This window comes from Lepidochelys olivacea (assembly GCF_965140295.1).
Source record: "Lepidochelys olivacea isolate rLepOli2 genome assembly, chromosome: 15".
Lineage (NCBI taxonomy): Eukaryota > Metazoa > Chordata > Testudines > Cheloniidae > Lepidochelys > Lepidochelys olivacea.
Window position 1 is genome coordinate 32473857 of NC_140425.1, and position 27482 is coordinate 32501338.

The following is a 27482-nucleotide window of genomic DNA, read 5'->3' on the forward strand; positions in this document are numbered from 1 at the left end:
ATATTGGAACTGTGAAAACATAGTGACAATTTCATCCTTTATCCTGCATGTACTCAGTATGGTATTTTTAACTCGTCATAGAAAAATATAGGTTTTGAACGGGGAACATTAGCAACATTACATTTCTCAGAGTAGGTTACTTAAATGCTAAATTTGACACACAAAAGCTCTACCATTGTTTAGTCTGTGCTAAAAAAATAGGAATGATTATTATGAGTAGTAGTATTATTTTACAATGGAAAAAGTGATTTTTTTTCATTCTCTCGTTCAAAACTCAAACTGCTGGATAAGTTTCCACAAACCTTAAAAATTCTTCATTGGGTTAGGACCACCCATGGGAAATTTCAGTGTAGAGGAGCAATGTTCAGAAAGTTATTCACAAGTAGAAATAGAATTTTGAGAAAATAAGTGTGTTACATTGAATACTGTATTAGTCAGATTGTAGAATTTGTTCAATTTTTTTTGCCCCTGAGCTAGAGAATGACTTTATTTAAATGTCTGCTTGTACCACTTTAGAACTCTAATATAGAGCCTGATCCACAGCCTATTGAAGTCAATGGAAAGATTCTTATTGACTTCCATAGGTTTTGGATTAAGCAATAAATAGTCTTTAACTGAGTTGCAGAGGTGAATGCACACTGGCATCCCTGCATTCATAAATCTGTTTACAATACCTTTTAACCTCAAGACTCCTTCCCTCCAACGTACATTAACTATCTAGTTAAGAAAGAGCAACTGATGAGTAACTGGTTTCAGAGTAGCAGCTGTGTTAGTCTGTATATGCAAAAAGAAAAGGAGGACTTGTGGCACCTTAGAGATTAAGAAATTTATATGAGCATAAGCTTTCGTGAGCTACAGCTCACTTCAGTCCTCCTTTTCTTTTTGATGAGTAACTGTTCTTTAATTTTTTGTCTTTCAGTATCCGCAGTGTGATGCAGAAGTATCTTGAGGAGAGAGGTGAATTAACCTTTGACAAGATTTTCAATCAGAAGATTGGTAAATTCTGTTTTGAATCAAATTTTCTTGTTTTATGTTTTTAAGATTGATTTGTTTGCTACTGTTTAGTGCAGCCAGTTGTAGATAGCACTGTAGACTTAGTTAAACATAGTATAGTACAGGGGTTCTCAACCTTTTTCATTCTGAGGCCTCCCCAACATGCTATAAAAACTCCATAGCCCACCTGTGCCACAACAACTGGTTTTTTGCATATAAATTCCAGGGCTGATGTTATGGAGTAGCAAGCAGGGCAATTGCTCAGGCTTCGGCTTCAGCCCTAGGTGGCAGGGCTTCAGCCTCATGCAGTGGGGCTTCGGCTTTCCGCCCTGGGCTCCAGCAAGTCTAACACTGGCCCTGCTTGGTGGATCCCCTGAAATCTGCTCGTGGCCCCCCAGTGGGCCGTGGACCCCTGTTTGAGAACCGCTGGTATAGTAGACTATGGACAGGACTTAAAAGAATGGTTGAACTTTGTTTAAGGTTGAAGAATTATAACTACCTATTGGCAGCCATTTCTGGGCCGTTGAGTGAAAGATTGGAACTGTGAAGACCAAGAGTTTTGTATTCCTCTCATCTCTCAGTACTTCTGTTCCAGTTTGGATATATGATATATAACAACAGATCAACCTTGTTACTCCCAAAGATCATGGAGTATCCACTGTGCCAGCATGTATCCCACACATACTGTCTTGGCACCTCTTAGGATAAAGAAGTTTTCTGGATCACTGGTGGCTTTGGCACCACCCAGTTGGTGGATTTCATCTGGTTACTTTCCTTCTGAGCTCAGAGTCTTTCTAATCTTCAGTGGTGGACAGTCAGCACTTGTTCTCTCACTGTTAACTATCAAATCCAGATGACAGCTGCTGCTAAACCACACACTGTTTATTTAAGAAAGAAAGAAACTATTGCTGCTAAATAAGAGTAAAGAAACACACTTGGTGTTACTCACATGCAGATACACTAAGGGCAAGCTGGATGGGAAAAAGAATGTTACAGATTGTTTAACTCCAGCCAAAAGTACTGGACTGCAGAACAAACAGATCCTCCTTTTGACAGTACTAATGCCTGTTTATGTGTGGCTCAGTTTAGCACTTCTCTTTCTGAATAATTGATGTAATGTTGCATAGCAGTGGCAAAATATATACAAGGGGATGTTTCAGTAGCACTGCCAAATAGAATGATTTTAATTCTCTACATCTGTATGGTATGAGTCAAATCAGATAGTTAAGGAACCAAGGAAACTTGTATTTGATTGTTCATTTCCAGTCATATGGTTAAATATCTTTCAACTAATAGTCTGTTCCAAAGAACAGTACAAGTTGTGACAATTATTTTTAGATATTCTGTTGTTACAGTACTAGTAGATAGTTAACTCTAACTTGAGGAATTAAAAAAAAAAAGATTGTTGTTCTATTTATCATTTGTACTTTGATAGCATGCAGTCATCCCAGTCAAAAACTTCATTGTTCAGTATAAACTCATTAAAGATCAGTGTCTGCCCCAAATTGCTTACAGTTGCGTATTCAGACATAAAACTCAGTATGTTCAAAAAGCTGAGATGCATATTTCAGAGATGTTGTGAGATTATATACTTTGCTTTTCCCTCACAGCTGCTGCTTATATTATTTTCTTTTTTTATCCATGTTAAATGCTTATATCTCTAAACTCTCATCCTTAACTGTGGAGCTTCTAACCAGCTTCTCCATAATAACAATTTTGCTAGAATGAAGTAGCATGGTGAGAGACAGCATGTCTCTTCTGAAGACAACTTTGGAATGAGGGGAAAAGATTAAGGATAAATGTGGGTGTTTTTTAACTGAAGAGACTTTACGTTTTGCTGAAAATATTGTCTTTATTTTGGATGTTCGTTTATTTTTTATTGCTGTTTTCTACCTTCTTCTTTGCTACATTGTTTTGTTTTCACACATTAACATAATTGCTTATGGTAGAGTATTCTCGGTCTAATACACAATGCTGTGAGAATAAAGATAGATTTTTAACAATCAGATACTAACAACTCATATCTGGTGTTTATTATTATTATTATTTATTTGGTTGTATTTTGGTTGTGCCTAGTGGCCATAGTTAAAATTGGGCCACATTATGCAAGGTGCTGGACAAACATGTAGCAATTTATCCCTATTCTAAGGAGCTTAAAATCTAAGCTGAGATGAGGCACAATGAATTTTGCAAATGAAAGTGGAGAGAGGACAAAGGAAACCAAAATAAGACCCCATGGTTACATAGGTTGCCATTGCACTACTTGGTAGTTCCAGATGGTTACAAAAATTAGCATTTGGGGGGGGTAGGGGGTTAAGTTAATATTAACTCTCCCAGGCTGACACTGACCCCAACTATCATTGGTAGGCTTATTTCTTGTAAGCAGAGGTGGGTCACAGCAGTGGCTGCATCTTACAGCCCAGGAGGGGTTTGGAGGAGGAGAGACCCATGGCCTTCCAAATGCATTCACTATGCTTCTACCACGTGTAAGAGCAGTGTGGAAGTTGAGAGAGAAGATGAGCGGATGAGGTTGGCATTGTGGACTGGCCAGAGGAGGTAGATAAAAGGCAAGAATGGACAAGCAGGAAAGGGCAGAGTTGTGAAGGACTTTATAAATGAAATGAATGTTATATTTGAACATATGGTAAGAACATACAAGAAACACTTTGGATTGTAATAATGCATGACATTGTTGATGTGCTTTAATTTTATGTAGATTTAAAGCTATATTGTCCCCTTCACTGACCCTGCTTGCCCTCCAGCCATAGATGATGAAATGCTGTCTTAATTACAGCACTGCTAAGTGTAATAGTACATAAAAGGTTGTTACAAGGAGGAGGGAAAAAAATTGTTCTTCTTAACCTCTGAGGATAGAACACGAAGCAATGGGCTTAAATTGCAGCAAGGGAGGTTTAGGTTGGATATTAGGAAAAACTTCCTAACTGTCAGGGTGGTTAAGCACTGGAATAAATTGCCTCGGGAGGTGGTGGAATCTCTATCATTGGGGATTTTTAAGAGCGGGTTGGACAAACACCTGTCAGGGATGGTCTAGATAATACTTAGTCCTGCCTTGAGTGCAGGGGACTGGACTAGATGACCTCTCGAGGTCCCTTCCAGTTCTGTGATTTCTGTGAATAGGGAGCTGGGGGATTAGAGAGCTGCTGTGAAGGGACAGACCCTTTGCAAATATCTCTAGTGCATAGATTCTGAGTTTGGAAGGGGCCTTTATGATTCTCTGGCATAGAATAAGGCATAGATTTCATCCAGTGATTCTTGCAGCCTACCCAACAGATTGTGGTTGAACTTGAGCATATTTTTAGGACGATATCCAGCCTTGGATTTAAAGACTCTCATTGAAGGAGAATTTACCATATTCCTTGATAATTTCTTCAAATGATTAATCATTTTCAGTGTTAAAAATGTGCATCTCTTTTTCCAGTTAGAACCTCTCTAACTTCAGCATCCAGCCTTTGGTTCTTATTATGCCTTTGTCTGCTAAATTTGAAAGCCCTCTAATATCAGATATCTTCTTCCTGAGTAGGTAATTGTTGACCCTAATCAAGTCACCTTTTTATCTTTTCTTTGATAAACTATATCGATTGAGCTCCTTTAGTCTCTGTCACGTTTCCAGGCCACAAATCATTCTTAAGTTGTAGCCCATTTCTGCATCCTTTCCAGTTGTTAAAGTGCGGAAACCAGAACTGGACACAGTCTTCCAGTACTAGTCTTTGCAATGTCATATACATAGATAATATTGCCCCTCTTCTCCTGTTTCATGTTTCCCTTTTAATATGTCTAAGTATTGAGTTAGCTGTTTTACCCACACGTGTCACATGGAGTTCATCTACTGTTAACTCTTAGGGTTAAGAGTCATGACTTTTTCAGGGTCACGACTTTCCAAAATACAGTCCTGCAGCTTGAAAGTATGATCTGTGTTTTTTGTTTCTAGATGTATAGCCTTGCAAAGGATCTCAGGGGATCCTTTGGTTTTGGAGGTCGAATCACTTGTTACTTGCACTGATGGGGACAAAAGAAGAATGTGAAGGAAACTGAGTAAGAACTTCAGGAATATCCAATCTGCAATGTGGCATTAGCTTCTTCAAGGATGAGATGGCCCTAAACCTTTAAAGGTTGTGCTTAAATTAGTGTGTCTCTCTTTACTTCAGGTTTTATGGAGGAAAATAAGTTGCTTCATTTGCTTTAAACTGCCCTGGGCACCTCTTGGTGTCATGGGATTCTTGTTTGACTGCTGCCTGATCTTAAACTCGTACAGTGAGGAACTCGTACAGTGCGTTTAAGATAACACAAGATGATGCATCCAGCTAGAAAGCTGCTATGCTAGCATTTAATTAAGTAGCCAATCTGTTGTGCCAGGCACAAGTTACTTCCTGTGTAATACCAGCTTCATGGGGAAGTACAGCGTGTATCTAAGTGGAATGAATAACCACCTTTAACTAGTTTTCTCATTACCACATCCTGTTTGCTACACAACAAGTAGATTGTGTCTGCATTGGAAATAGACTTTTCCAGTACTCAAATGATTAGTTATAATTCATAAATAGAATCTATTTTGATATGCTTGATTATTAAAATGGTATTTTAATTTATTTTTGCATTATATTTTACTGTTGATCATACGCACTTGTAAAAATTGTTTCATTCAAGCTCTGATTTTTGTAATTGACATATGCAGCAGGTGTATTTTCTAAGAGTAAGAGATTTTAAATTAGGCAATAGCAACAATTACATTAATGCACTTGGAACAAATGTGATATACACTTCCACTGTAACAAATCTAAAGAAAGGCAGTATTGATCTTTCTTATCAGTGCTGCCTAATAGTAGACAGAAGATAATGTTGGTGAACTAGATGCTCTGGGTATGATAAAATGCAGAACCTTTCAGCTCTTGGTCACTGATTTGGATCTGGTTCACATCTGTCTATCGAGAAGTTTGTTTAGTTTCTGGTGGTACTTAACAGTTTCTACTAAAACACTCCATTCACAGTTGCTTGTAACCTTTTGAGATGAAATTTCCATGTTTGGCTTTTTTTGGACAATTTGAGCAAAACCGGGTTAGTTGTTTTGGAACTTGATCATAGTATAATACTTACCCTTTGCACATTGTTAAAAAAAGCTCTTGCATTTTCCCTTTGGCTTTAAGGTTAAACCTGATTTCTACTCCATCTCTGTTGTCAAGTACACAGATAGATAAAGCGGTGGGGGGCGAGAAAACCTGGATTTGTGCTGGAAATGGCCCACCTTGATTATCATACACATTGTAAGGAGAGTGATCACTTTACATAAGCTATTACCAGCAGGAGAGTGGGGTGGGGGGAGAGAAAACCTTTTGTAGTGATAAACACTCATTTTTTCATGATGTGTGTGTATAAAAATAAACATCTGCTGTATTTTCCACAGTATGCATCCGATGAAGTGAGCTGTAGCTCACTAAAGCTTATGCTCAAATAAATTGGTTAGTCTCTAAGGTGCCACAAGTCCTCCTTTTCTTTTTGCGAATACAGACTAACACGGCTGTTACTCTGAAACCTGTCATTAAACTTACTGCATGTCAGTAGTCCCAGTGAGAAATATATGTTTGCTTAATTGCAGAAAATGTGGTTGTCATTTATCTAGGGTGACCAGACATCCCGATTTTTAGGTCTTTGTTCCGCGTCACTACCGATACATGGTCAGGATGTCCCGATATTGTGGCTTTGGCCGCTCTGGCTGCTTTTATTTTTTTTTGCTTCCCCCATGTGTCCTGATATTTTGTCCGTTTCATCTGGTCACCCTACATTTATCAATTTACGTGAACATTTTCTTCCATTTTGCGTTACCTTCCTTTCTATTGGGGGACTGTTCTTTCTAGGAATGATTCACTTGACTATTCCTTATGTTATCTTATGTTCAGCTTTCTCCATATTGGAACTCTATACTAGGTTAAGAATTTTGCCATCTGTGTTCTTCCCACACATTCATGTCTGTTTTGGATCCTTTAGGAATTTCATATCATATTAACTCCCTTCAGAGTGCTAGAGCTCAGGGTGATTATTCTAGCTTATGGTGGCTTTTCAGAGCAAAATAGTGTTAATTCATCCTAAGATCAGTGTACTGACAGGCCTTACAGCTGTGTGAATGGACTCTGTAGTATAAGATCTTCCTGTCAGCTGTCCGCCATGAGCAGGAGGTAAACTTGCTGTTGAGAAATTCTCCCCGCCCTTTCAATACGGGAACACAATGTGGTGCAATCCCTTAAGTATCTAAATATAACACGTTTTAAAGACTCACTCCCTAGTACGTTATTTAAACCCTTGTTTAATGTAAGCATGAGATCTGTGTGCCAGTGGCATTTTGAACTAATTAAATAATCCTCTGAAGAAAGAGCAGTGAGAGCAATAAAATTTGGTTGTCAAATAGTGCTAGGCAGTTTACAACATATAGAAAAAACGAGGGTCCCAATTTTGTAAAGACTTAGGCACATGATTAACTTTACATGTGATGTGAGTAGTCCCATTGAAGTCAGTGGGACTAACATGTAAAGTTAAGCATACACGTAAGTCTTTTCAGGATAGGGGCCATGATCTGTGGGTTTATAATCCAAAATCAGACATAACAAAAGAAGGAATAAGGCAAGAAGTAGAGGTGCGGGATCAGAGGAAGGGGGAGAATTTAACAGATAGAGTGCAGTTGCTATATTTGTTTCAGAGTAACAGCCATGTTAGTCTGTATTCGCAAAAAGAAAAGGAGTACTTGTGGCACCTGAGAGACTAACCAATTTATTTGATCATAAGCTTTCGTGAGCTGCTCACAAAAGCTTATGCTCAGATAAATTGGTTAGTCTCTCAGGTGCCACAAGTACTCCTTTTCTTTTTGGTTATACATGTGTGTTAAAGGGCCCAGGTGTGTATTAATTTATTCCAGGTTAAAAACTACAATTTTATGTCAGGGTGGGATGCGGAGGAATGTAAAGAAGAGGAAATGGTAGTCATGGAGGATAGGAAGATTGAGAGGAAATATGAGATAGGGAAGAAGAACGGCAGTGTTGTGCATGCATGCATGCATATATATGTACATTTCACTTAAATTAACTTGCTATTTGAGTCTCTTCTACTTTTTGTATATGAAAGTAGCAGAGATTACATAAATACCTAGACAGATTTGCAACATACTGTATTTGCTTTTTGTGTCTATGGAAAAGTGCATTTATTTTTGGGTTCCATTTCAGACATGTGGAAGATATAAAACATAAGTGAGACTCTGTGGAAATTAGGAAGTGAAAAGAGTGGTAAAAAATGAAACTTAAAGTACCCTGTAAAAACTGGTTTCTCTTTCCTCCAATTGTTGTTTCATTGTTAGCAGTTTTCAGTTTATGCAGCAGGTTCAAGATCAGACTAAAACCTGGATTATGGATGAGTTGCATGATTCTATTGGATATTAGTTGGACATAAACTTCTCCTTGTTAGTCTGTTTAGCAAAACTCATATTTTGTATCTGTAAAGGAACCATGTAAATCTTTGAAACCAGATGACTGAAAACAAAACCAAGAAACTGTTGTTATTATGTGGCATTTTATTCAGGATCTGTTTTCCTATACACAAAGATGTTCTACTGATGTCAATGGGTATCATGCATACTGAAGTAGAGGAAAACAGGATAAACTGGAAGTCATTGGAGGTGTAATTCAACATTATGAAATATCTATTTTTTAAAAATTTGTAGTTCTTACTCTTGTAAAAATGCTCACAAAATTAGTGTTAATTTTAAAATAATTTCCACAATTTTAATTTAATTTCTAGACATTTAGGATGATGAGTTTTTATGAATATACTTTTGTGTTTTTTAAAATAATTTTGATATTGGTGTGGGTTAGATTGCAAGTTGCTGTAGAAATAGAATATAATACTATGCTGTCTGTTGCGCCATAAACATTGATACTTTCACTTTGAACAGCCTGTAAAACTTGTGCAAGAGATGATATGTCCAGACACATTTAAATATGTGAAAACTTGCTGTTCCATTGATTTTATTACATCTTCATCAGTTATTTGGTATGTTAAAGAAAAATGTGTCTGGTGTATGTGCAGTGCTTTGACATTTGGTTTATTGTGTTATTACTGATCAGTTGCGTTCTCATTGTTTTAGAAAACACAAAAATATTGTGTCATTCAACCCATTTGGTTAAAAGTTGATTCATAAAGTATAAACAATAAAAATTATTTATTGAAAAGGTGGTTACAGACTGGCCAATATGTATAAATTAGCTAATTATACTACTTGATGGCTGGCATAAATTTCTTCTGGTGTATTGCTATAAAAGTTATTTCTCTGTGAAAAATCCTGAGGGCAGATGAAATGTGGCTAATTGGAAGAATTTCTTATACAGTCTAACTTGGCTCATTACATCTCTTTCAAGGGTTGGACATGGAGAAAACATCATACTTAGATGTTTTATAAAGAATATTGTTGGCACTTGAGTGCCTGGTACCATAAATTATATAAGTACTTTTACCTGTGCTTAATTTTAAGGTGGAAAAAAGGCCTGCTTTTGTCTGTCCAGAGTTGAATAACATCTGAAACCAACCTATAAAATGTTTTAATTCATTCTGTTTTTTTTCATTATAAATAATTTAGATCTTTCTTTATCAGGCTGCAGCCTGAACCTTTTCTTGTTAAATAATAGAACGATTCATCAGCTGAGGTCTACATAAAATCTGTGCTTTTAGAACCTATATACAATTTTGTTTTGGGAAGGATAATGTCATATAAGGAAAAAGGGGAAAAACTTTTGTGTCTCAGCAGAGCAGCCTAATTATACAACATTTCTTTTGTACTGTCAAGACTTCTGAGTGGACAGGAAGCTTTGAACACTAGAAGTAGGTTATTTTCTTCTCATGGAGAAATGAGTGGGTACAGATGCAGGAGTAATAAATTATGTGAATCAGCCTTGTGATTTTTTTTTTAAAGTTTCTGCTGTTACAGCTTTTAACAGGGACATTTATTAGACGGAAAAACCAGCACAGTTTAAGTCCAGTTACTCACAGACTGCAGTGACTTTCTGTGTTTCTCAAAAGTCTGTTTGTTTCCAAAAGGCTGTGGACTTAAACTCCTTCCTTTAAGATTATATGGTACCCTCAGTTCTTCTTTGAGTGCGTTTCAATGGATGTGTTGTACCAGGCATTTGCTGTCTCCTGCTGGAGATACTTTGGCCTTGGTGCACCCTGCCTCAGGAGCGGCCCTTTAAGAAAAGAAATGCAGTGAGTATGGGATCACCGGAGTTGTCTAGAAAGGCCTTGTAGGCTCAGCCGCTGGTGAAACCAGTGGGACTTGGTCCTCCAGTGCATAGATGACTCATGCATCCCGATATTGGGTGGGGGATGTACAATCTAAAGGGGAGGACATGTGACCGCCCCACATCTCCTCTGCCCAGCCTGGGGCCTCTGTGCTCTTCCTACCGCACCAGAGTTACCTGCGGGGGTTGGGGAGACGTCTGTCTTTCTCCTGCTGCCCCTCCCCCCCGGCACATTCGGCCATTCTCCTTGGCAGCCGGGGCCGGGAGGGGAGCGGTACCAGCCACTTCTCATGCCAGCTGAAGCTTGCTGCTCAGGATCTCTGCTCTGTGCGCACTGTGGCTGCTTGAGAGAGAGCTTGGCTGGGGTGGCGGCCTGCCCCATCCCCTCCTCTCCCAGAAGCATATGTTTGTCTAGGGCCCAGTGATGGGTTAATCTGGCCCTGACCATAACCCAAGAAGCCAGGATGAGTCAAGACCCACTGCTGACCATACTTCACATTTAGGTCATTGAGAGACCTTTTGTTTTACTTTGGGTGAATGTAAGGCCATGGTGGGCCAACCTAAGTTAGATATTGGTTGGACTACTGAAAACTTGGGGAGCTCACTTAACAAGACACCTACTGGCTTTTCAATCAAGCTGGTGACAGTCCATATGTACTTTCCCCTTTTGATGCGTATGTGCCCCATGTGCTCAAGATCTGTTTGGCCAGCGCCCCCTATTGGTGTCATACATGTGGCCTGAGCATCCTAGTGCTCTCATACCGAGGGCATAAAGGATAATATGTGTCCAACCATCACTCAGTTCCTTCTCATTACCTGCTAGGTTCACTCCCTCTGGGGCACTGGCATTGGCCACTGTTGGCAGACAGGATACTGGGCTGGATGGACCTTTGCTCTGACCCAGTACGGCCACTCTTATGTTCTCATGTTCTCATGCGTGTGGTTTTGAGACTGAGTGCCAGTGTCTTTGTATAGTGCAGGGGTGGGCAAACTTTTTGGGCCGAGGGCCACATCTGGGTAGGGAAATTGTATGCAGGGCTGGGGCAGGGGGGTGGGGTGCGGGAGGGAGTGCAGGGTGTGGGAGGGGGTGCAGTGTGCAGGAATGGGCTCAGGGCAAGGGATTGGGGCAGAGCGGGGTACAGGGTGTATAAGGGGGCTCAGGGAAGGGGGTTGGGGTGCAGGAGGGGTGCAGAGTGAAGGAGGAAGCTCAGGGCAGGGCGGTTGGGGTGCAGGAGGGGTGTGGGGTACAGCAGGGGGCTCAGGGCAGGGTGTGTGTGGGGTGCAGAGGGGTGTGAGGTGCAAGAGAGGGCTGAGTGCAGGGCACAGGCAGGGGGCTCAGGGCAGGGAGTTCGGGGCGGGGTGCAGGCAGGGGGCTCAGGGCAGGGAGTTGGGGGGCAGGGTGCAGGAGGGTTTCGGGCTCTGGCCCGGCACCTCTTACCTAAAGGGGCTCCGGGGTGGCAGCAGTGCACTCCGGGGCCAGGGCAGGCTCCCTGCATGCCTGCCCCAGCCCCAGGCCATGCCACGCCGCTCCGGGAAGCGGCCGGTACCACGTCCCTGCACAGCCCCTGGGGGAGGAGGGCGCGCAAGGCTCCGTGCGCTGCCCTTGCCATGCCTCCAGGTACCTCCCCCGAAGCTCCCATTGGACCTCGTTCCCCGTTCCTGGCCAATGGGAGCTGTGAGGGGGTGGTGCCTGGAGGCAAGGGCAATGCACGGAGCCCTCTGCCCCCCCCACCTCCGGGGCCCTAGGAACGCGGCGCTGGCCACGTCTGAGAGAGTGGCGTGGGGCCTATGGCACCACGGGGGAAAATCCCGCGGGCCAGATCCAAAGCCATAACAGGCTGGATCCGGTCCGAGGGCCGTAGTTTGCCCACCCCTGGTATAGTGTATATAATAGTGTTAGTTTAGCATAGGTCAGTGGGTTGCCTATTGGCATCTTTTTTGATATGTTTCAGGTAATAGTTGGGATGTTTTATTAGCTTCCTCCCTTGTAAAATTTTTCCTCAGTGAGATCTCTCCTGGTGCCAAGTGTGATGCTGACAGACCAGGTGCCAATTTGTGCTAAGGCCCCAAGGCCTCACTGACCGTTGACCAATGCATAGCTGGAAACCAGTCTGACTCACCTGTGTGTTAAAATAGGTATTGGATTTAGAGAGAGGTTTTTGGACTTTATGAAACGCTTGTGAGTTGCTGCATGTATTAATCTAATTTATAATGTCTGTACCCCATGTTATAAGGTAATATTTAAGTGTTTTTGCTCTCTGACTATAAAAGTGTTTGCTATGAAACTGGAAATCCCCATGGTCAGGAGAGAAGCATTACCAAGTGTGAAATACTAGTTTACCACAAGAGGTGTCCTCTCCTGCCCAACAAAAGAAGGCCTATAGACATTCGACAAATCATTATGGAACATCAGTGAACAAAAGTCTTTGTTGATCGCTCCCCCCATGTCCATGAAGAGGAGGCATGCACAAATGCTCAGTCCTATCAGTTTGAGCTCTGGGGAAATGGAACAAAAATCCCTGTCAAGAAAAAATTGTTATCCCTAGGCTGCTTGGACTTCAGGGAGAGGGCAAGACTTCTAAGCATAAGCTAGGAGCCCCAGCCATTTAGCCTGGGTTAGCCCTAAAGGACAGATAGAGCTTGCACATTACAGCAGCATCTATTACTTTTGATACCTAAGACTGTAACTCATTTGTGTGTGTATGTTTACCTGCTTTAACGTTGTAAATAACTCTTATTTCTTTTTCCTAGTTAATAAACCTTTAGTATTGTCTTTGGTGAGAGATCTGAGGTACAATTGACCTGGAGTAAGTAATTGGTCCTTTCGGACTGGGAGTACACTGAATATTATTGCGTTTTTTTTGTTGTAAGGGAGGGACTGTCTGTCACAAAGGCAAGTTTGCCTGGGTGGCAAGATTGTCCAAGGGGACTCTGTGACTCCATGTTAACGGTGTTGTAGTGCCTGAGGAGTTAATTCTTAATATTTAGTTGGTGAAATGTAAGCATAGACCACACAACCAATTTGGAGTTTGAGCCCTGGTTTGAAGCAGTCTGCCAAGAGAATGGCACTCACAGTTGTGAGCCACCCAAGACGTCTTGACACCAGGACCTTAGGATGTTGCATGCTTGTCTTTTGGATTTCAATATTGCCCCTGTTGCAAGACACCAGTTCTTCTTCAAGTCGTGTCCCTGCAGGTGCTCAACTTCAGCGAACATGCACCCTGTGCCTTTGACTGGAGATTTTTGTTAGCAGTGCCTGCTCATCTTCTGCATGCTTCCTACACACCTTCATGCCCTGTACTGAGGCTATATAGGGCTGTGCAGGTGAACCGCCCAGAGTTCCTTCTCAACTGCCTTGAGCTGGAGTTTAGTGTGTGCCTATTTTCCTCTTTAGTGATAGAATATAGTATATACTGTTAGTTCTTCAGTTAGTTTATGGGATCATAGAATATCAGGGTTGGAAGGGACCTCAGGAGGTCATCTCGTCCAACCCCCTGCTCAAAGCAGGACCAATCCCCAATCTTTGCCCCAGATCCCTAAATGGCCCCCTCAAGGATTGAACTCACAACCCTGGGTTTAGCAGGCCAATGCTCAAACCACTGAGCTATCCCTCCCTCCGATACTTAGTAGTTGTTGGAACTGCTGTTCCCATTTCCCCCCCCCCCCCCAAAAAAAAGTTTTTTTCCCCCTTTATTGAGAGGTCAGTTTTTTTTCTTGTATCTGGGATGCTGGGCTCTCTGGATTTTAAAAGGTGCCTCTCCTGCCGAGAAGCTATTCCCATCAGCAGTGGGCATTCTCAGGGTATTTATTGCTTGGGAGACTCGCATATCCGCAGCAAGTGCAAGGTTTGCACTTCTTTTAAGAGACTATCCCGTAAAAACAGGGATATTAAGTTCAGACTATTAACAATGGAGCAAGTCTTAAGATTGGCTTTGGACCTAGGCCCAGACCCTCTAGTTCTGTTACCTTTTGGTAACAGAAAAGAGTGTAGCACCCCGTACACTCAAGTGTGCTGATAAAAAATAGTATGTCCTGGCCAGGGATTGTGAGTGTTTTATTTTCACACCCAGCACCAAATTCTCTTATCATGAGCGCAGGTAATGAAAGGGAGAGACAGTATATTCCAGAAGCTACCCTGTATTACATAGACTAGAAACAACTGGATCTTTTGGGTCATAAAAGCTGCTCTTTGGTGATATTACAGTTCAGGATGATGACTTACCGGGCCCTGATGTCAAAATATGACTGCCTGAATTATGAGATGTTTAATGCTTTTATTGACCACTTACCTCAGGAACGCTGAGACCAGTTTAGTGGCGTAATAAAGGAGGGTCAGCTCTTGGCAAATATTGAAGGCTTCACTTCACATGGCTGACATTTCAGCCAGGTCTGTTTCCACCATAGTCGTGATGAGATGAGCTTCCTGGCTTCAGCTGTCCGGTTACCCATGAGAAGTACGATCGACTGTTGAGGACTTGTATACAGTGAGCTATACACAGACCACTCACTTCATACCCTAAAGGACTCTGGAGCTACACTTAGATCTTTGGGAATAGGCATGCCTTCAAATAAAAGAATATTTAGCAGGTTTGAATTGGCACAAAAATCCTGTCCTGCTCAATTTTCCACCTTCCTTAGACCGTCTGAACTGCTGGATAAGAGGTTGAGATTTTCTAAAAAAAAAGCCAGTGACTACCTTGGCTGCTTCATTCCAGCCATCAACATTGTCCAGTGCCAGTTGTGAGGGTTTGGTCGAGAGTCTGAACCACTCCACTAGTCAAGGTTTCTCAGATGCACCATACCACCCCTTTTCCTTAGTACACTGCCTCTCTCTATTCTAGCAGGCATGGGAGATTGTAACATCAGACAGATGAGTATTGGAGGCCATAACATCAAGTTACACAATCCAGTTTATCTCCATCCTGCCCTCTCTTCTTGCTTCCCTGTCCCTCTTCAGGGACCGCTCTCATGATCAATTGCTGAGACAGGAGATCCCACTGCTCCTAAGTCTAGGGACATAGAACCAGTTCCACTGCAACACTGAGGAAAAGGTTCTATTCAAGGTATTTTCTGATATGCAAGAAAAAGAGGGGTTTGAGGCAATACTAAATGTCAGATAAACGAACAACACATCTGAAACTCAGGATGGTGTCCCTAACAGCTGTTATTCCCTACCTGTAGGCTGGGGACTGGTTTGTGAGTCTAGACCTCAGAGATGCTTACTTCCATGTAGCAATTCATCCCTTTCACAAAAGATTTCTTCATTTCATAATCGGTCATCATCAGTACTGAGTCCTACCTTCCAGTACCTTGCTTCTACCTCAAGGGTTTTCTCAAAAATCATGGCAGTTGGTACATACCCACTTCCATTGTCTAAGTCTAGGAATAGTCATTCCCTACCTTGATGACTGGCTCCTCAAAGACTGATCTTATCGGGAGGTGCTGTTAGCAGTTCCAATGAGAGCTTCTCTTTCCACAGTTTAGGCCCACAAATAAATCTTGAGAAATTGTCCTTGACCCCTACATCTTGAATACTTTTTATAGGAGTATTTCTGGATTTGAGGACAGGCAGGAGTTATCTTTCACCCGACAGGCTCAAATCTCTGAGTTATAAAGTGTAATTTGTAGAGTTATAAATTACTGTTACTCTAACTTCTTGTCACTTATTAATATTGGTCTTATAATTTACAACAGTTAGGATGTCGCAGATACTATTGTGAACAGCGTGAGTTAGAGATCTTTACCTTCTAGACAGTCACTGAGTTTATTCCTCCTTCTGAATCAGGGAACATGTGTGTTTATTATAAACCTACAAATACTTGGTTATGTTTCATGGGATTATAAAGCACCATTGCACAATAAAACTCACGGAAGGATCATAGAGGGTTCAGTAAGCACTGCAAAGCTCATCTGGCAGAAGAACCAACTTGTACTCCTCTCGGGGTGAAATAAGGGACATGACTCCCAAATCCTAAGGTCCTCAAGATTCAGTAGAAACAGAGCACTAACTTCACATACTGTAGGAACTTTCCTCTTCCTTCCTGGCCCTCTTCAACTGAAAGCATTCTGCTTCTGCAGTGTCTGAATGAAGAGATGGAATCAAAAGTACAGTGCAGCAGTTAATATTTTTAGATGGTTTAACTTTTTCACAGATATTTTCTTGAAGAAGGAGACTATGTTGGGGAGAAAGACTGCTACCTGTTTCTGGTATGTCAGAAGCCACTGGGTGCTTTATTAGGTCCTTACAATATTAAACCACCAGTACTAAGGAGAATGCTGGTTTCAGGAATTTGCAGAAAACAGCCTTATGTTGTGAAATTGTTTAACTTCTCCATTAAAACATCATTTAGTACTAAAAATAAAGCAGAACAGATGTAGCCTCTTTCTAAGAAGCAGCGGTAATCTCTTTCTTAGAAAAAAGAAAAGGAGTACTTGTGGCACCTTAGAGACTAACCAATTTATTTGAGCATGAGCTTTCGTGAGCTACAGCTCAGTTCATGCTCAAATAAATTGGTTAGTCTCTAAGGTGCCACAAGTACTCCTTTTCTTTTTGCGAATACAGACTAACACGGCTGTTACTCTGAAATCTTTCTTAGAAAGTTTTCCATGTTCCTGTTCTTTCTTGTGGCATTGTACTTTTTTCACTTTTTCATTCTCTCCCCTCAAAAAAATAATGTACCGCTTTGTATGTCTTAAAAATTGTAATTATGATACGTGGACATAGATTAGAGTATTTCAGAGTAAGTATATTTTTCATTGAATTATAGGAGTGCGTTGTAGAACTAGATAAATTCATGGAGGATAGGTCCATCAATGTCTATTAGCCAGGATGGGCAGGGATGGTATTCCTAGCCTCTGTTTGCCAGAAGCTGGTTATGGGCGACAGGGAATGGATTGCTTGATTACCTGTTCTGTTCATTCCCTTTGGGGCACCTGGGATTGGCCACTATCAGAAGACAGGATACTGGGCTAGATGGACCTTTGGTCTGACCCAGTATGGCTGTTCTTATGTTCTTTAGAAAACCATTTGACTCATGTATGTGCTTTAAATGTTTTTTTTTTAATTTACATAGTTAAATACAATATAGATTTCTAAATTTGAAGCATGCCAATCTGTGTCTGTTTTACTATGAAAAGAAATAAATACAAAACAAAATGAGTTATTTTGAGAAACGTCAGTTCCCCACTATCAATACTTTCTTTTCACAGTCTCATAAATAAAGGCAAGAGTATATTTGTCTGTCAGTTCAGTGCTTCTCAGTCACACCTGATCATTTTAGATTCTGATTTGCCTTTAGCAAATCCAGAAATGGTGTTACTTCATTGTGTATTTGTCAACAACAAATGATGAAAGGAGATAAATTGAACTGTAACCCATTTCTTCACAGTAACATCAGTGCCTGGGATGCAGGGAGACTGACAAAATAACAAGAATGGGATTATTTGAGTACCGTAAATTAATGTGAAAATGGGGATTTCATGTTTCACATTTATTTGCTATTAAAAAAATTATCCGTTTTTCTTGAGGTGACACTTAGTAAAGGAATTTAACTCATATTCTCTGTAACAACCAAATAGCTGAAATGAAATGCCTTGATTTGAATATAGTTGTCTTTTTAAAGTGCAGGGTTTTTACAACTTTTTTCAATCACACAATTTAGTTGTCATTACAAAATAAACCTTAACACTCTCGTTAGATGCTTTCTTTCTTCAGTAGATCAGTTATTTTTCTTTCACAACTTCAGCATTGAATTAATCTTTGATATTTAGCCTTCTGTGTGCATGTGGATCTCCTTTTGCAGGCATTTGGAATTCTGTCAAATCCCCCCTCACTCTTCTTTTCTGCAGACTAACTAAGCCCAGTTCCCTCAGCATCTCCTCATAAGTCATGTACCCCAGCCCCCTAATAATTTTCGTTGCCCTCTGCTGGCCTCTCCAGTTTGTCCACATCCTTTCTGTAGTGGGGGCCCAAAACTGGATACAATACTCCAGATGTGGCCTCACCAGTGCCAAATAGAGGGGAATAATCACTTCCCTCGATCTGCTGGCAATGCTTCTGCTAATGCAGCCCAATATGCTGTTAGCCTTCTTGGCAACATAACACTGGCAGCATAGCACTGTTGATTCATATCCAGCTTCTCGTCCACTGTAATCCCCATGTCCTTGTTATTCTGAAAGAAAGGTGTTTTAATCTAATTTATATGGTGAGGTTGGTAAAATTCTAATCAGTATTGGATCAGTAGACTTTTTTCCAAGATTTGTTTCCAAGTCCTGTCCCGGGTATATTTTTTGTTTTGCTTTGTTTTTGTAATTCTGGCTATTCTATAGCATTATATTAATTGACATTCTGCTCAAGATGCTGCAGTTTAATGAAAATGAAGAAGTGACATTTGAAGTGTAGCAAAGCGTCCAGGTGCCTTGAATGGGGTGACTAAATTAATCCATAGGGTTTAACGTAATGCCAGTTCTATTTAGGCCACTAGCTTTTCGTGATTTTTGGTGAGACCTTGGTGCAGTAGCACCACATGTTCTGCTGTGATGCCCTCTTTGATTCTGAGCATTATACAGAATTCTGTTTAATATAATTCAAATAATTTCTGATAGGGACAAATTCAGAGATACTTTCTGATGTTGCTATTTGGGCTCTAGACTAATCAAACTTCGAGGTGAGCTTCCTCTCACCTCATCCCTTACCTGATGAATAAGTTTTCCAGATATGAAAATAAACCATTTTGTATCCATAGTAATTAAAACTAAAGGAATTTTTTTTAAAGTTTCCACAGAATTCTACTCTGGGATGTAATGTGGCATATGAAATTGAAAGTACATTGGCTTTGATAAAGTTAAGAGTGTGTGCGTTGAATATTAGGCTTAAAATGAGAAGATACCTTCACTCTTGAATATGCCCCACCAATTTATAAGTGAAAAGAGGAAAGGAGAGAATATATTTAAAAAAAAACAGCAAAGGGGATGTCAGTTACAGAGATCATAAAGGAAACAGCTCATCTTAATGACAATTAAATGTCTAGCAAAAATAGTACATATTTGCAAAGCAAGGCCCAGTTCTCCCATTCTTAATCATGTCGAGTAATACCTTCCTGCATTAATAGTTGTTTTCAGTAGGACTTCCTGTGGAGTAAGGTAATACTCAGCATGAGTAAGGGTAGCAGGATAAGGCCCATAGACGTCACTTTAGAACACAAGAATTTAGCATTATTACAGCTAAAAAGAAGCAAGCTTATGTAAAGCAGTGGCATTTGCAGAGGATTGGATACAAAATTGCTAGAAGAAAATAAAATAAACCAACTATGTTAAATGTCCAGTGAATAAACGTGCTAGTCTATGGCTGCTTGAGAAGAGCTCACAGCCTGTCATGGAATCACTGCATATCCATGGTAACCCACCTCAAGGTATCCAAGATTATCTGTCAGGCAGCTAGAGGGGAGTGATGAACAAAGTAGAATGGAAGGCATAGAAACCACATGGTAACTTCATAGGGGGATGTGTGCTTTAGTATAACAAAAATAGAGTTGATAAACCAGATATAAATGATAGTAAGCTCCTAAATATAGAGCCACTGGCAAGGTCGGGGTAGCAATTACAGTTTTAGGATAATTATAAACTGTACCTGACTGTACCCAGTCTCACATTTCCTGATGCCAATCAATAACAAATAATAAAGGGTAAAATCCTTGCTCCATTGAAGTGATTGGGAGTTTTGCCATTGATTTCCCTGGAATCAGGATTTCACCCAGAGTTTCTGAAATCAGGCTACAGAATACTAATTTCAGGTAATGAGAAAAGATATCAAATTCCTCCATTTGTGATTTAAAAATCATAGGTCGATTGAAGAAAGTCCAATGTAAGATAGATATAGAAGTGGAGCTCTCTATAGTGCAATGTGTGTGAAGGGGAAACAAGTCTTGGAAAGCCAGAAGTCATTTGAACAGTATCTCAGCATTTCTGTGGAAACAGTTCCTGCATTTTGTGCCATCTGATAACTTGTCAGAGCTGGTTGATATTTTGTGCATAAATATAAGAAAGAAATATTTTCCAAAGACTTTAGGTTATGAAAACATTTAGAGAGTGGAAATCTAGAGCCATATGATATTATACTCCCGTATATATTGTTGATGTGGTCTATATTTTAAGTAACAACAGGAAAGGCAGAAAAATATGCATTGTATTTTTTGCTCCTAACAGACACTGATCTAGTTGTTCTATATATTGTACATAGTATAGGTAGAAGCATTCTTTCAGGCAAAAACTATAAAAAACAAAACAATCCTTTCTACTAAACATAATTTCAGGTTCATAATATTAAATTATCATCTTTAATTTTTGCTTTCTGTGTCTTGATCATCTTTTTCTATGTGTAGTTTACTGAGCTCATTGTGCTACTCATTAGTTCTTGAACTTTCTACTGTTGTCATTTATTCAACGTTGCTTCTGTCAGTTAGTTTGGCTATTGATTTGAGAGTTGTAGTTTCCAATTAGTAAATTTTCAATTTAAAACACTTAAAAGAAGATTGGCTCCTGACAATGAGATGAACTCATTAAGGGTGAAAAAACCAGGGCTGTGGCATTCTGTTCTTACTGTGAACTTTATTTGAATTGCTGCCTGAATTTGGGGCATGATGGAAAAATTTAAAAGTTCATATAGCATAACATCTGATTACGTGTGCGACTCACAAAGGGCAGTTACACAAGTTGTGAAAAACAAAGCAAGACTAAAGAAGGTGTGAGTAGCATGTTTGTTTTTGAAGATGAACCTAATAGAATGTGATAAAAAGCTTGTTTTCTTTCAAAGGCTGATAACTTGTTGAATCAACAGAAAAAGTGAACTATACTTTCCTTATATGTTCTCCAAAGTGCATGCAATTAATGTTGACCATATGGAAGGTATATATCACCTAATATTAAAATATATAAAGAAAATTCTGAAATAATTTGATTCCTGGCAGTCAAATTTAAAATGAGCTATTGTACTCTGGAAAAAATGCACTGTCCCAGGAGCAATATAAAAAAAAATTACTATCCAAATCTGGGCTCTTAGGACCTAGGCTTGCTTCACTGAAGTCAAATGGTAACACTTCCATTAGAGTAGAGGTTTTCAACCTGTAGTCCACAGACCTCTGGGGGTACACAGACTGTCTAAGATTTCCAAAGAGGTCTGTACCTCCATTTGAAAATTTTTAGAGGTCTGAACATTTAAAAATGTTGAAAACCACTGCATTAGAGAGACAAGGGGGGTGAGGTAATATTTTTTATTAGGCTAGTTGGTGTGTCCTGGTCTGTGGGAGGTTGCTTCTGATGATGAGCTTGGAGAGGTTGGGGGGTTGTTTGAAGGCCAGAAGAGCGGGTCCAGGAAAGATCTCTTTTGGGATGTGGTCCCCATCGAGTATGGGCTGTAATTGTTCAATGATACCACATATGGGTTCCAGCGTAGGATGGTAGGTGACAACTAGGGGTGTGCTGTCGAAGGGTGTTTTATTTCCATATTGGAGCAGGTTCTCTTGAGGTATGTGTGTGGCCCGTTTCATGATGCAATCTGTTTCTTTGGTGGAGTGTCCAAGGCGATTTTAAGTGTGTTATGATTTCTATCTTGGACTTTTTCCTTGGGGCATATTCTTTGGTATCTGAGTGCCTGGCTGTAGATTACAGGTTTCTTGATGTGTTCGGGGTATTTACTGGGTCTGTGAATGTAGGTGTTGTGATCTGTGGGTTTCTGATATATAGTTTGTCTGCAGGGTTCCACTGTTGAAGCTGATCGTATTATCCAGGAAGTTGATGCTAGTGTGGGTGTGATAAGGTAGATAGAATGATAAAAGACAAAAATACCATATCAGCTCTGGGTGAACTCTTTTCACAAAATGATCACTCAATATCTGACCTCTCAGTTCTCCTTCTCAAAGGAAATTTGCACAACACCTTCAAAAGATGAGCCTGGGAATTTAAATTCAAAACTTTGCTAGGTACTAAAAATCATGGACTGAATACAGACTCTGGATTTATGGCTGCTTATAACAATTTATAACCCACAAAAAATTCCCTCCTTTCTTTCTGCCCTCTGACTGGAGGGGTATTAATGGGCCACTTCACCTTGAATAGTAAACAGTCTGTTCCACCTTGTATTTAGCTGTGACACTCTTGAGTATGTTTCATAGACCTGAAGAAGAGCTCTGTGTAAGCTTCAAAGCTTGTGTCTCTCACCAACAGAAGTTGGTCCAGTAAAAGATATTTCCTCACCCACCTTGTCTCTTTAATATCCCGGGCCCAACATGGCTACAGCAGCACTGCATAAAACTCCTGTTAGTTACAATGTGAGTAGAATTAGACAAGTATTCCACTGCAGAGCTATTCTTGAGTTCAGTAATTGGTTATCCAGTGTTCATGGTCTAGTTGAGATTTTAATATTTTCATCATAAAAACAATATATCTGGCAGTGCTTCTGTTACTTGTTCTGATGGTATCACATTGTACTTGGATCTACATAGAATATGTTTGTTCCAGTTATAAACTATGAGTCATATTTGGAAGTGATATGGGAAACTTGTGTTTTGGTGGATGAAATAACCTCACATACTTAACTGTAAGGTGAAATATGCACCTGTTTTTATTATCTGTTTAAAGAAAGAGAATGATATTCAAGGAACCAGTTCTTTTCCCCTGTAGGTTCTTATGTGTTAGTTGCAGTTTATCCTTTTAAAACATAGAAAGCCTTCTTTCAAAGGAAAGTGTTTGTGTGGAATGTACCACATAGGTTCTAGAATGTGTTACTTCGAATGTTATACTGTCCTCTGTAGATTCCCATTCTTGGGTCCTGTCCCATCATAAGAAAGACACTGTGTGCGCTAACTAGCAAGTTTTATGTGGCAAAATTTAGCGCCTCTGAGATTAGGCAGTCAAAACATATGTCTCAGGGAATGCCTGTGTCTCATTTTATATAATATCCTGCTAATACCACCAGCATGTGGTTCTTTATGCCTGAAGGCCTTTAGAGCAAACTTGAAGAACTATATTTGCACCTGTGGAATTGGTACTGTACAGTGCTGTTCAGGAAGGAGGAAATTTCCTTATCGGTCCCTGAAAGGAGTAATTGACACCTGAAGTCATGTGGGTTGAATACCTAAGCACATAAGAGCTCAGACCATAGTCCTTCTTGCCTAATATTCTGTCTCCGACAATGATCAGTGTCAGAGCTTCTGGGGTAGTGTACAGAGTGGATGGAGTGATCCACACCTCACACCTGTCTTCTGGTAGCCAGAGGTTTGCTGTCACCCTGAGCATGAGGTTGTGTCCCTGACCATCTTGGCTTCTAGCAATTGATAGATCTATCCACCATGAACTTATCCAGTTCTTTTTTGAACCCAGTTATACTTTGGCCATCACATCAACCCATGGCAGTGCATTGCATGTTAATTGTGCGTTGTGTGAAAAAGTATTTCCTTTTGTTTATATTAAACCGGCTGCCTATAAATTTCGTTGGATGACCCTGGTTTTTGTGTACAAGTGTGAATAGTACTTCTTTATTTATTCTTTCCTCTTCATTCATAATTTTATAGACCACTAACATATCTCCCCTTAGCTGTCTCTTTTCTAATCTGAACAGCCCTAATCTTTTTAATCTCCTCTTGTACGGAAGCTGCTCCATACATTGTTGCCCTTCTCTGAACTTTTTCCAGTTCTGCTATACTCTTTTTGAGATGATGTGACCAGAGCTGGATACTGTATTCAAAGTGTGGGGGGGTTCCATGTAATTCTATAGTGGCATTATGATATTTTCTGTCTTCTTTCTATTCCTTTCCTAGTAGTTCCGAATATACAGTTAGCCTTTTTGACTGCTGCTGCACATTGAACAGAAGTTTTCAGAGAACTATCCATGGTGGCTACAAGATCTCTTTATTAGGTGGTAATAGCTAATTTAGACCCATCTTTGTCTATGTATAGTTGGGATTTTTTTTTCCGATGTGCATTACTTTTCCTTTATCAGTGTTAAATTTCATCTGCCGTTTTGTTACCCAGTCACCCGAAATATTGACACTGTGTCCAGGTACGGGAGCAGATATTATGGTCAAGTGCTTTTCCTGGACCCCTTTTTAAAAAATTCAGCAAAATTGTCTTGCCACATTCTTGGCAGTGAGTTGCACGTGTGGGCCAGGCACAGCACCCAATAAGTGGAAAGGCAGACTCCGTTGTTTGGAAACAGTAGGCATGTATACTGATTCCCTCAGCTTCTTTCACTAAGCATTCTGCTTGTGGGTACATCACTGAGATAAAAATGCTTTATCTTTTTTTTAATAAAACAGTTACCATTTTTTCCTAAATACAGAATAATAGAATATCAGGGTTGGAAGGGACCTCAGGAGGTCATCTAGTGTCCAACCCCCTGCTCAAAGCAGGACCAATCCCCAACTAAATCATCCCAGCCAGGGCTTTGTCAAGCCTGAGCTTAAAAACTTCAAAGGAAGGAGATTCCACCACCTCCCTGGGTAATGCATTCCGGTGCTTCACCACCCTCCTCATGAAAAAGTTTTTCCTAATATCCAACCTAAACCTCCCCCACTGCAACTTGAGACCATTACTCCTCGTTCTGTCATCCGCTACCACTGAGAACAGTCTAGAGCCATCCTCTTTGGAACCCCCTTTCAGGTAGTTGAAAGCAGCTATCAAATCCCCCCTCATTCTTCTCTTTCGCAGACTCAACATTCCCAGTTCCCTCAGCCTCTCCTCATAAGTCATGTGTTCCAGTCCCCTAATCATTTTTGTTGCCCTCCGCTGGACATTTTCCAATTTTTCCACATCCTTCTTGTAGTGGGGCCCAAAACTGGACACAGTACTCTAGATGAGGCCTCACCAATGTTGAATAGAGGGGAACGATCACGTCCCTCGATCTGCTGGCTATGCCCCTACTTATACATCCCAAAATGCCATTGGCCTTCTTGGCAACAAGGGCACACTGCTGACTCATATCCAGCTTCTTGTCCACTGTAACCCCTAGGTCCTTTTCTGCAGAACTCCTGCCTAGACATTTGACCCCTAGTCTGTAGCGGTGCATGGGATTCTTCCGTCCTAAGTGCAGGACTCTGCACTTGTCCTTGTTGAACCTCATCAGATTTCTTTTGGCCCAGTCCTCTAATTTATCTAGGTCCTGCTGTATCCTATCCCTACCCTCCAGCATATCTGCCACTCCTCCCAGTTTAATGTCATCTGCAAACTTGCTGAGGGTGCAATATTGAGTGAAACTGATCTGGAATCAAAGAAGGTTTTGAACTGGGAAGTTGATATGAAGTATCATGTATGTATATGAAGTCTAATTTCTGTTTTCCAGAACTGAGTTTTCTCACAGTCTTTTCCATCCGTATCTAGGAGTAGAAGGATGCAGTTTGGCTAAGGAGCTGTTTGGGTTACATTGCTTATTGTCTGTTTTCTATGGTAGATTCTCAAGTATTTTATCCAGCCTAATTGTGAACAATTCGAGCAATGGCACTTCAGTAAATTTGGGGTGGGGGAGTGGGAGGAAGGAGCTGCTTCTCACTGTAATTGGCTTTACTTTTGCATTTTTCCAAATATTCATTGTACACTTTCAGGAATAATTAATACAATTAACTATTCTATTTATCTTTAATAAATGTTTAGTAATTCAGTTTTCTTTATGCAGTTTCATCCAGTTACTTCTACTTATTATTCCCTTAACCATCTGAAACCGGTCTTGTCCTCCTTAGCTCCTGGCTCTTGTCAGTTACTCCTAGCACTATGAGAAAATGAAAAGCTAGCAAGTTGGGAGAAAATGCAAAGCTAGCAAGAAGAGATCAGTGTAATGGAGGCAGGTACAAAAAATGTTGTTGTTCCTCACACAGTGCTGCCACCAACCTTTACTTTTCTATAATAACACAGTGTAAAATTTGGGAAAGTCTAAATAGGATGAAAATATTTAGCATGGCATTGATAGAAATTTTTTGCTGGTATATTTTCACACTCTCCTCCTTCCAGCAGCTGCCTTTGTTTTCTTTTGAGTAATGAGCTGGTTGCTGGGAACATGCCAGAGATTTTTCTTTGACTGCATTCATCACTGTTTGTGCCACTTTTTAATAGCCTCTTAATACTTCAGTAATTGCATGACTGTAGTCTTCCTTAGTTCATTGTTCAAATACAGGTCCAATTAATTCAGCATTATTTTGCTGTGTGGTGTTCATTCTTTCTATCATGTACAAACCAAATTAAAATATTTAGCAAATGAGCTTTAGTTCTGTAAATGTAGCTGCTGAGAGATCCACAAATATGAATTTCACTTGCAATTTTTTAGCTTTTGTAATGTTCACAACAGAAATTTATCAATTGGATAGATGAAGTAAGGTCTAAGGCAACACTCAGTGGTCAGATATAAAAGTCCTTTTGCCTATAGTCCCCCACATAAAGAAAATGGAAATTAAGATAAATGTTACAAATTAAACAAACTATTATGTGGACTTGTGAATCCTAGCCTGTAATTCCTCCAGTGTGGGTATGCAGAGACAGCATACGCAAAGAACTCTAGTCACTGGTAAACAACCTGTCCTCCTGTCAGGATCAGCTCTAGGCACCAGCAAAGCAAGCAGGTGCTTGGGGTGGCATTCCGGCCATCCTTTTATCCTTTTTTTTTTTTGCTTGGGCAGTTATGGTCTTGGAGCTTGGGGCAAATTTTTTGCTTGGGGCGGCAAAAACTTAGAGCCAGCCCTGCCTTCTGTGCTTCTGTTTAAGCTTCTTCAACAACTATGCAAAAGTAACAAAGTTGATGGGCCATATAAATAAAAAAGCATTTATTTTGGAAGAGGATGCAGTTTGCTTTCTAGATGTCAACCTGTATCAATATGTGCTCAGTTTCCATACTAGCATTTTTATTTTATTGTACTTTTCATTGTTAATTACCCATACTTTGTAATAAACAATACTCATTAGTACCAGTAACTGAATAACTGGCGAGGTATACGGCCCCTTTAGGTTTTCCTGTAGCTGGCTGGTCAATCTGTTTCCGATGTGAGCCAGCGAGAACTCTCTGAGCATATCCTAACATTGTCTCCCCTAGAGTATCAGAGAAGGAGGAGGCAGAGTTCTATGAGAAATGGGGTGATCTGGTTCAAGTAAAATAAAACTTAGTCAAACTTTTTTTTTAAATTTCCTAAGATCAAAGTAATCTTAAAGGTTGAAAAAATGTGCTTT

The 27482-nt window shown here is 40.3% G+C and overlaps 1 protein-coding gene across 1 annotated transcript in view; it reads left to right on the plus strand.

The window, feature by feature from the left end:
- Positions 1-27482, plus strand: part of GRK3 (G protein-coupled receptor kinase 3) — a 111491-nt gene that overhangs the window by 18632 nt on the left and 65377 nt on the right. Inside the window, exon 2 of the mRNA XM_084649136.1 lies at positions 920-996. Within this exon, the coding sequence (XP_084505262.1) occupies positions 920-996 (77 nt within the window). The remainder of the gene's footprint in view (positions 1-919; positions 997-27482) is intronic.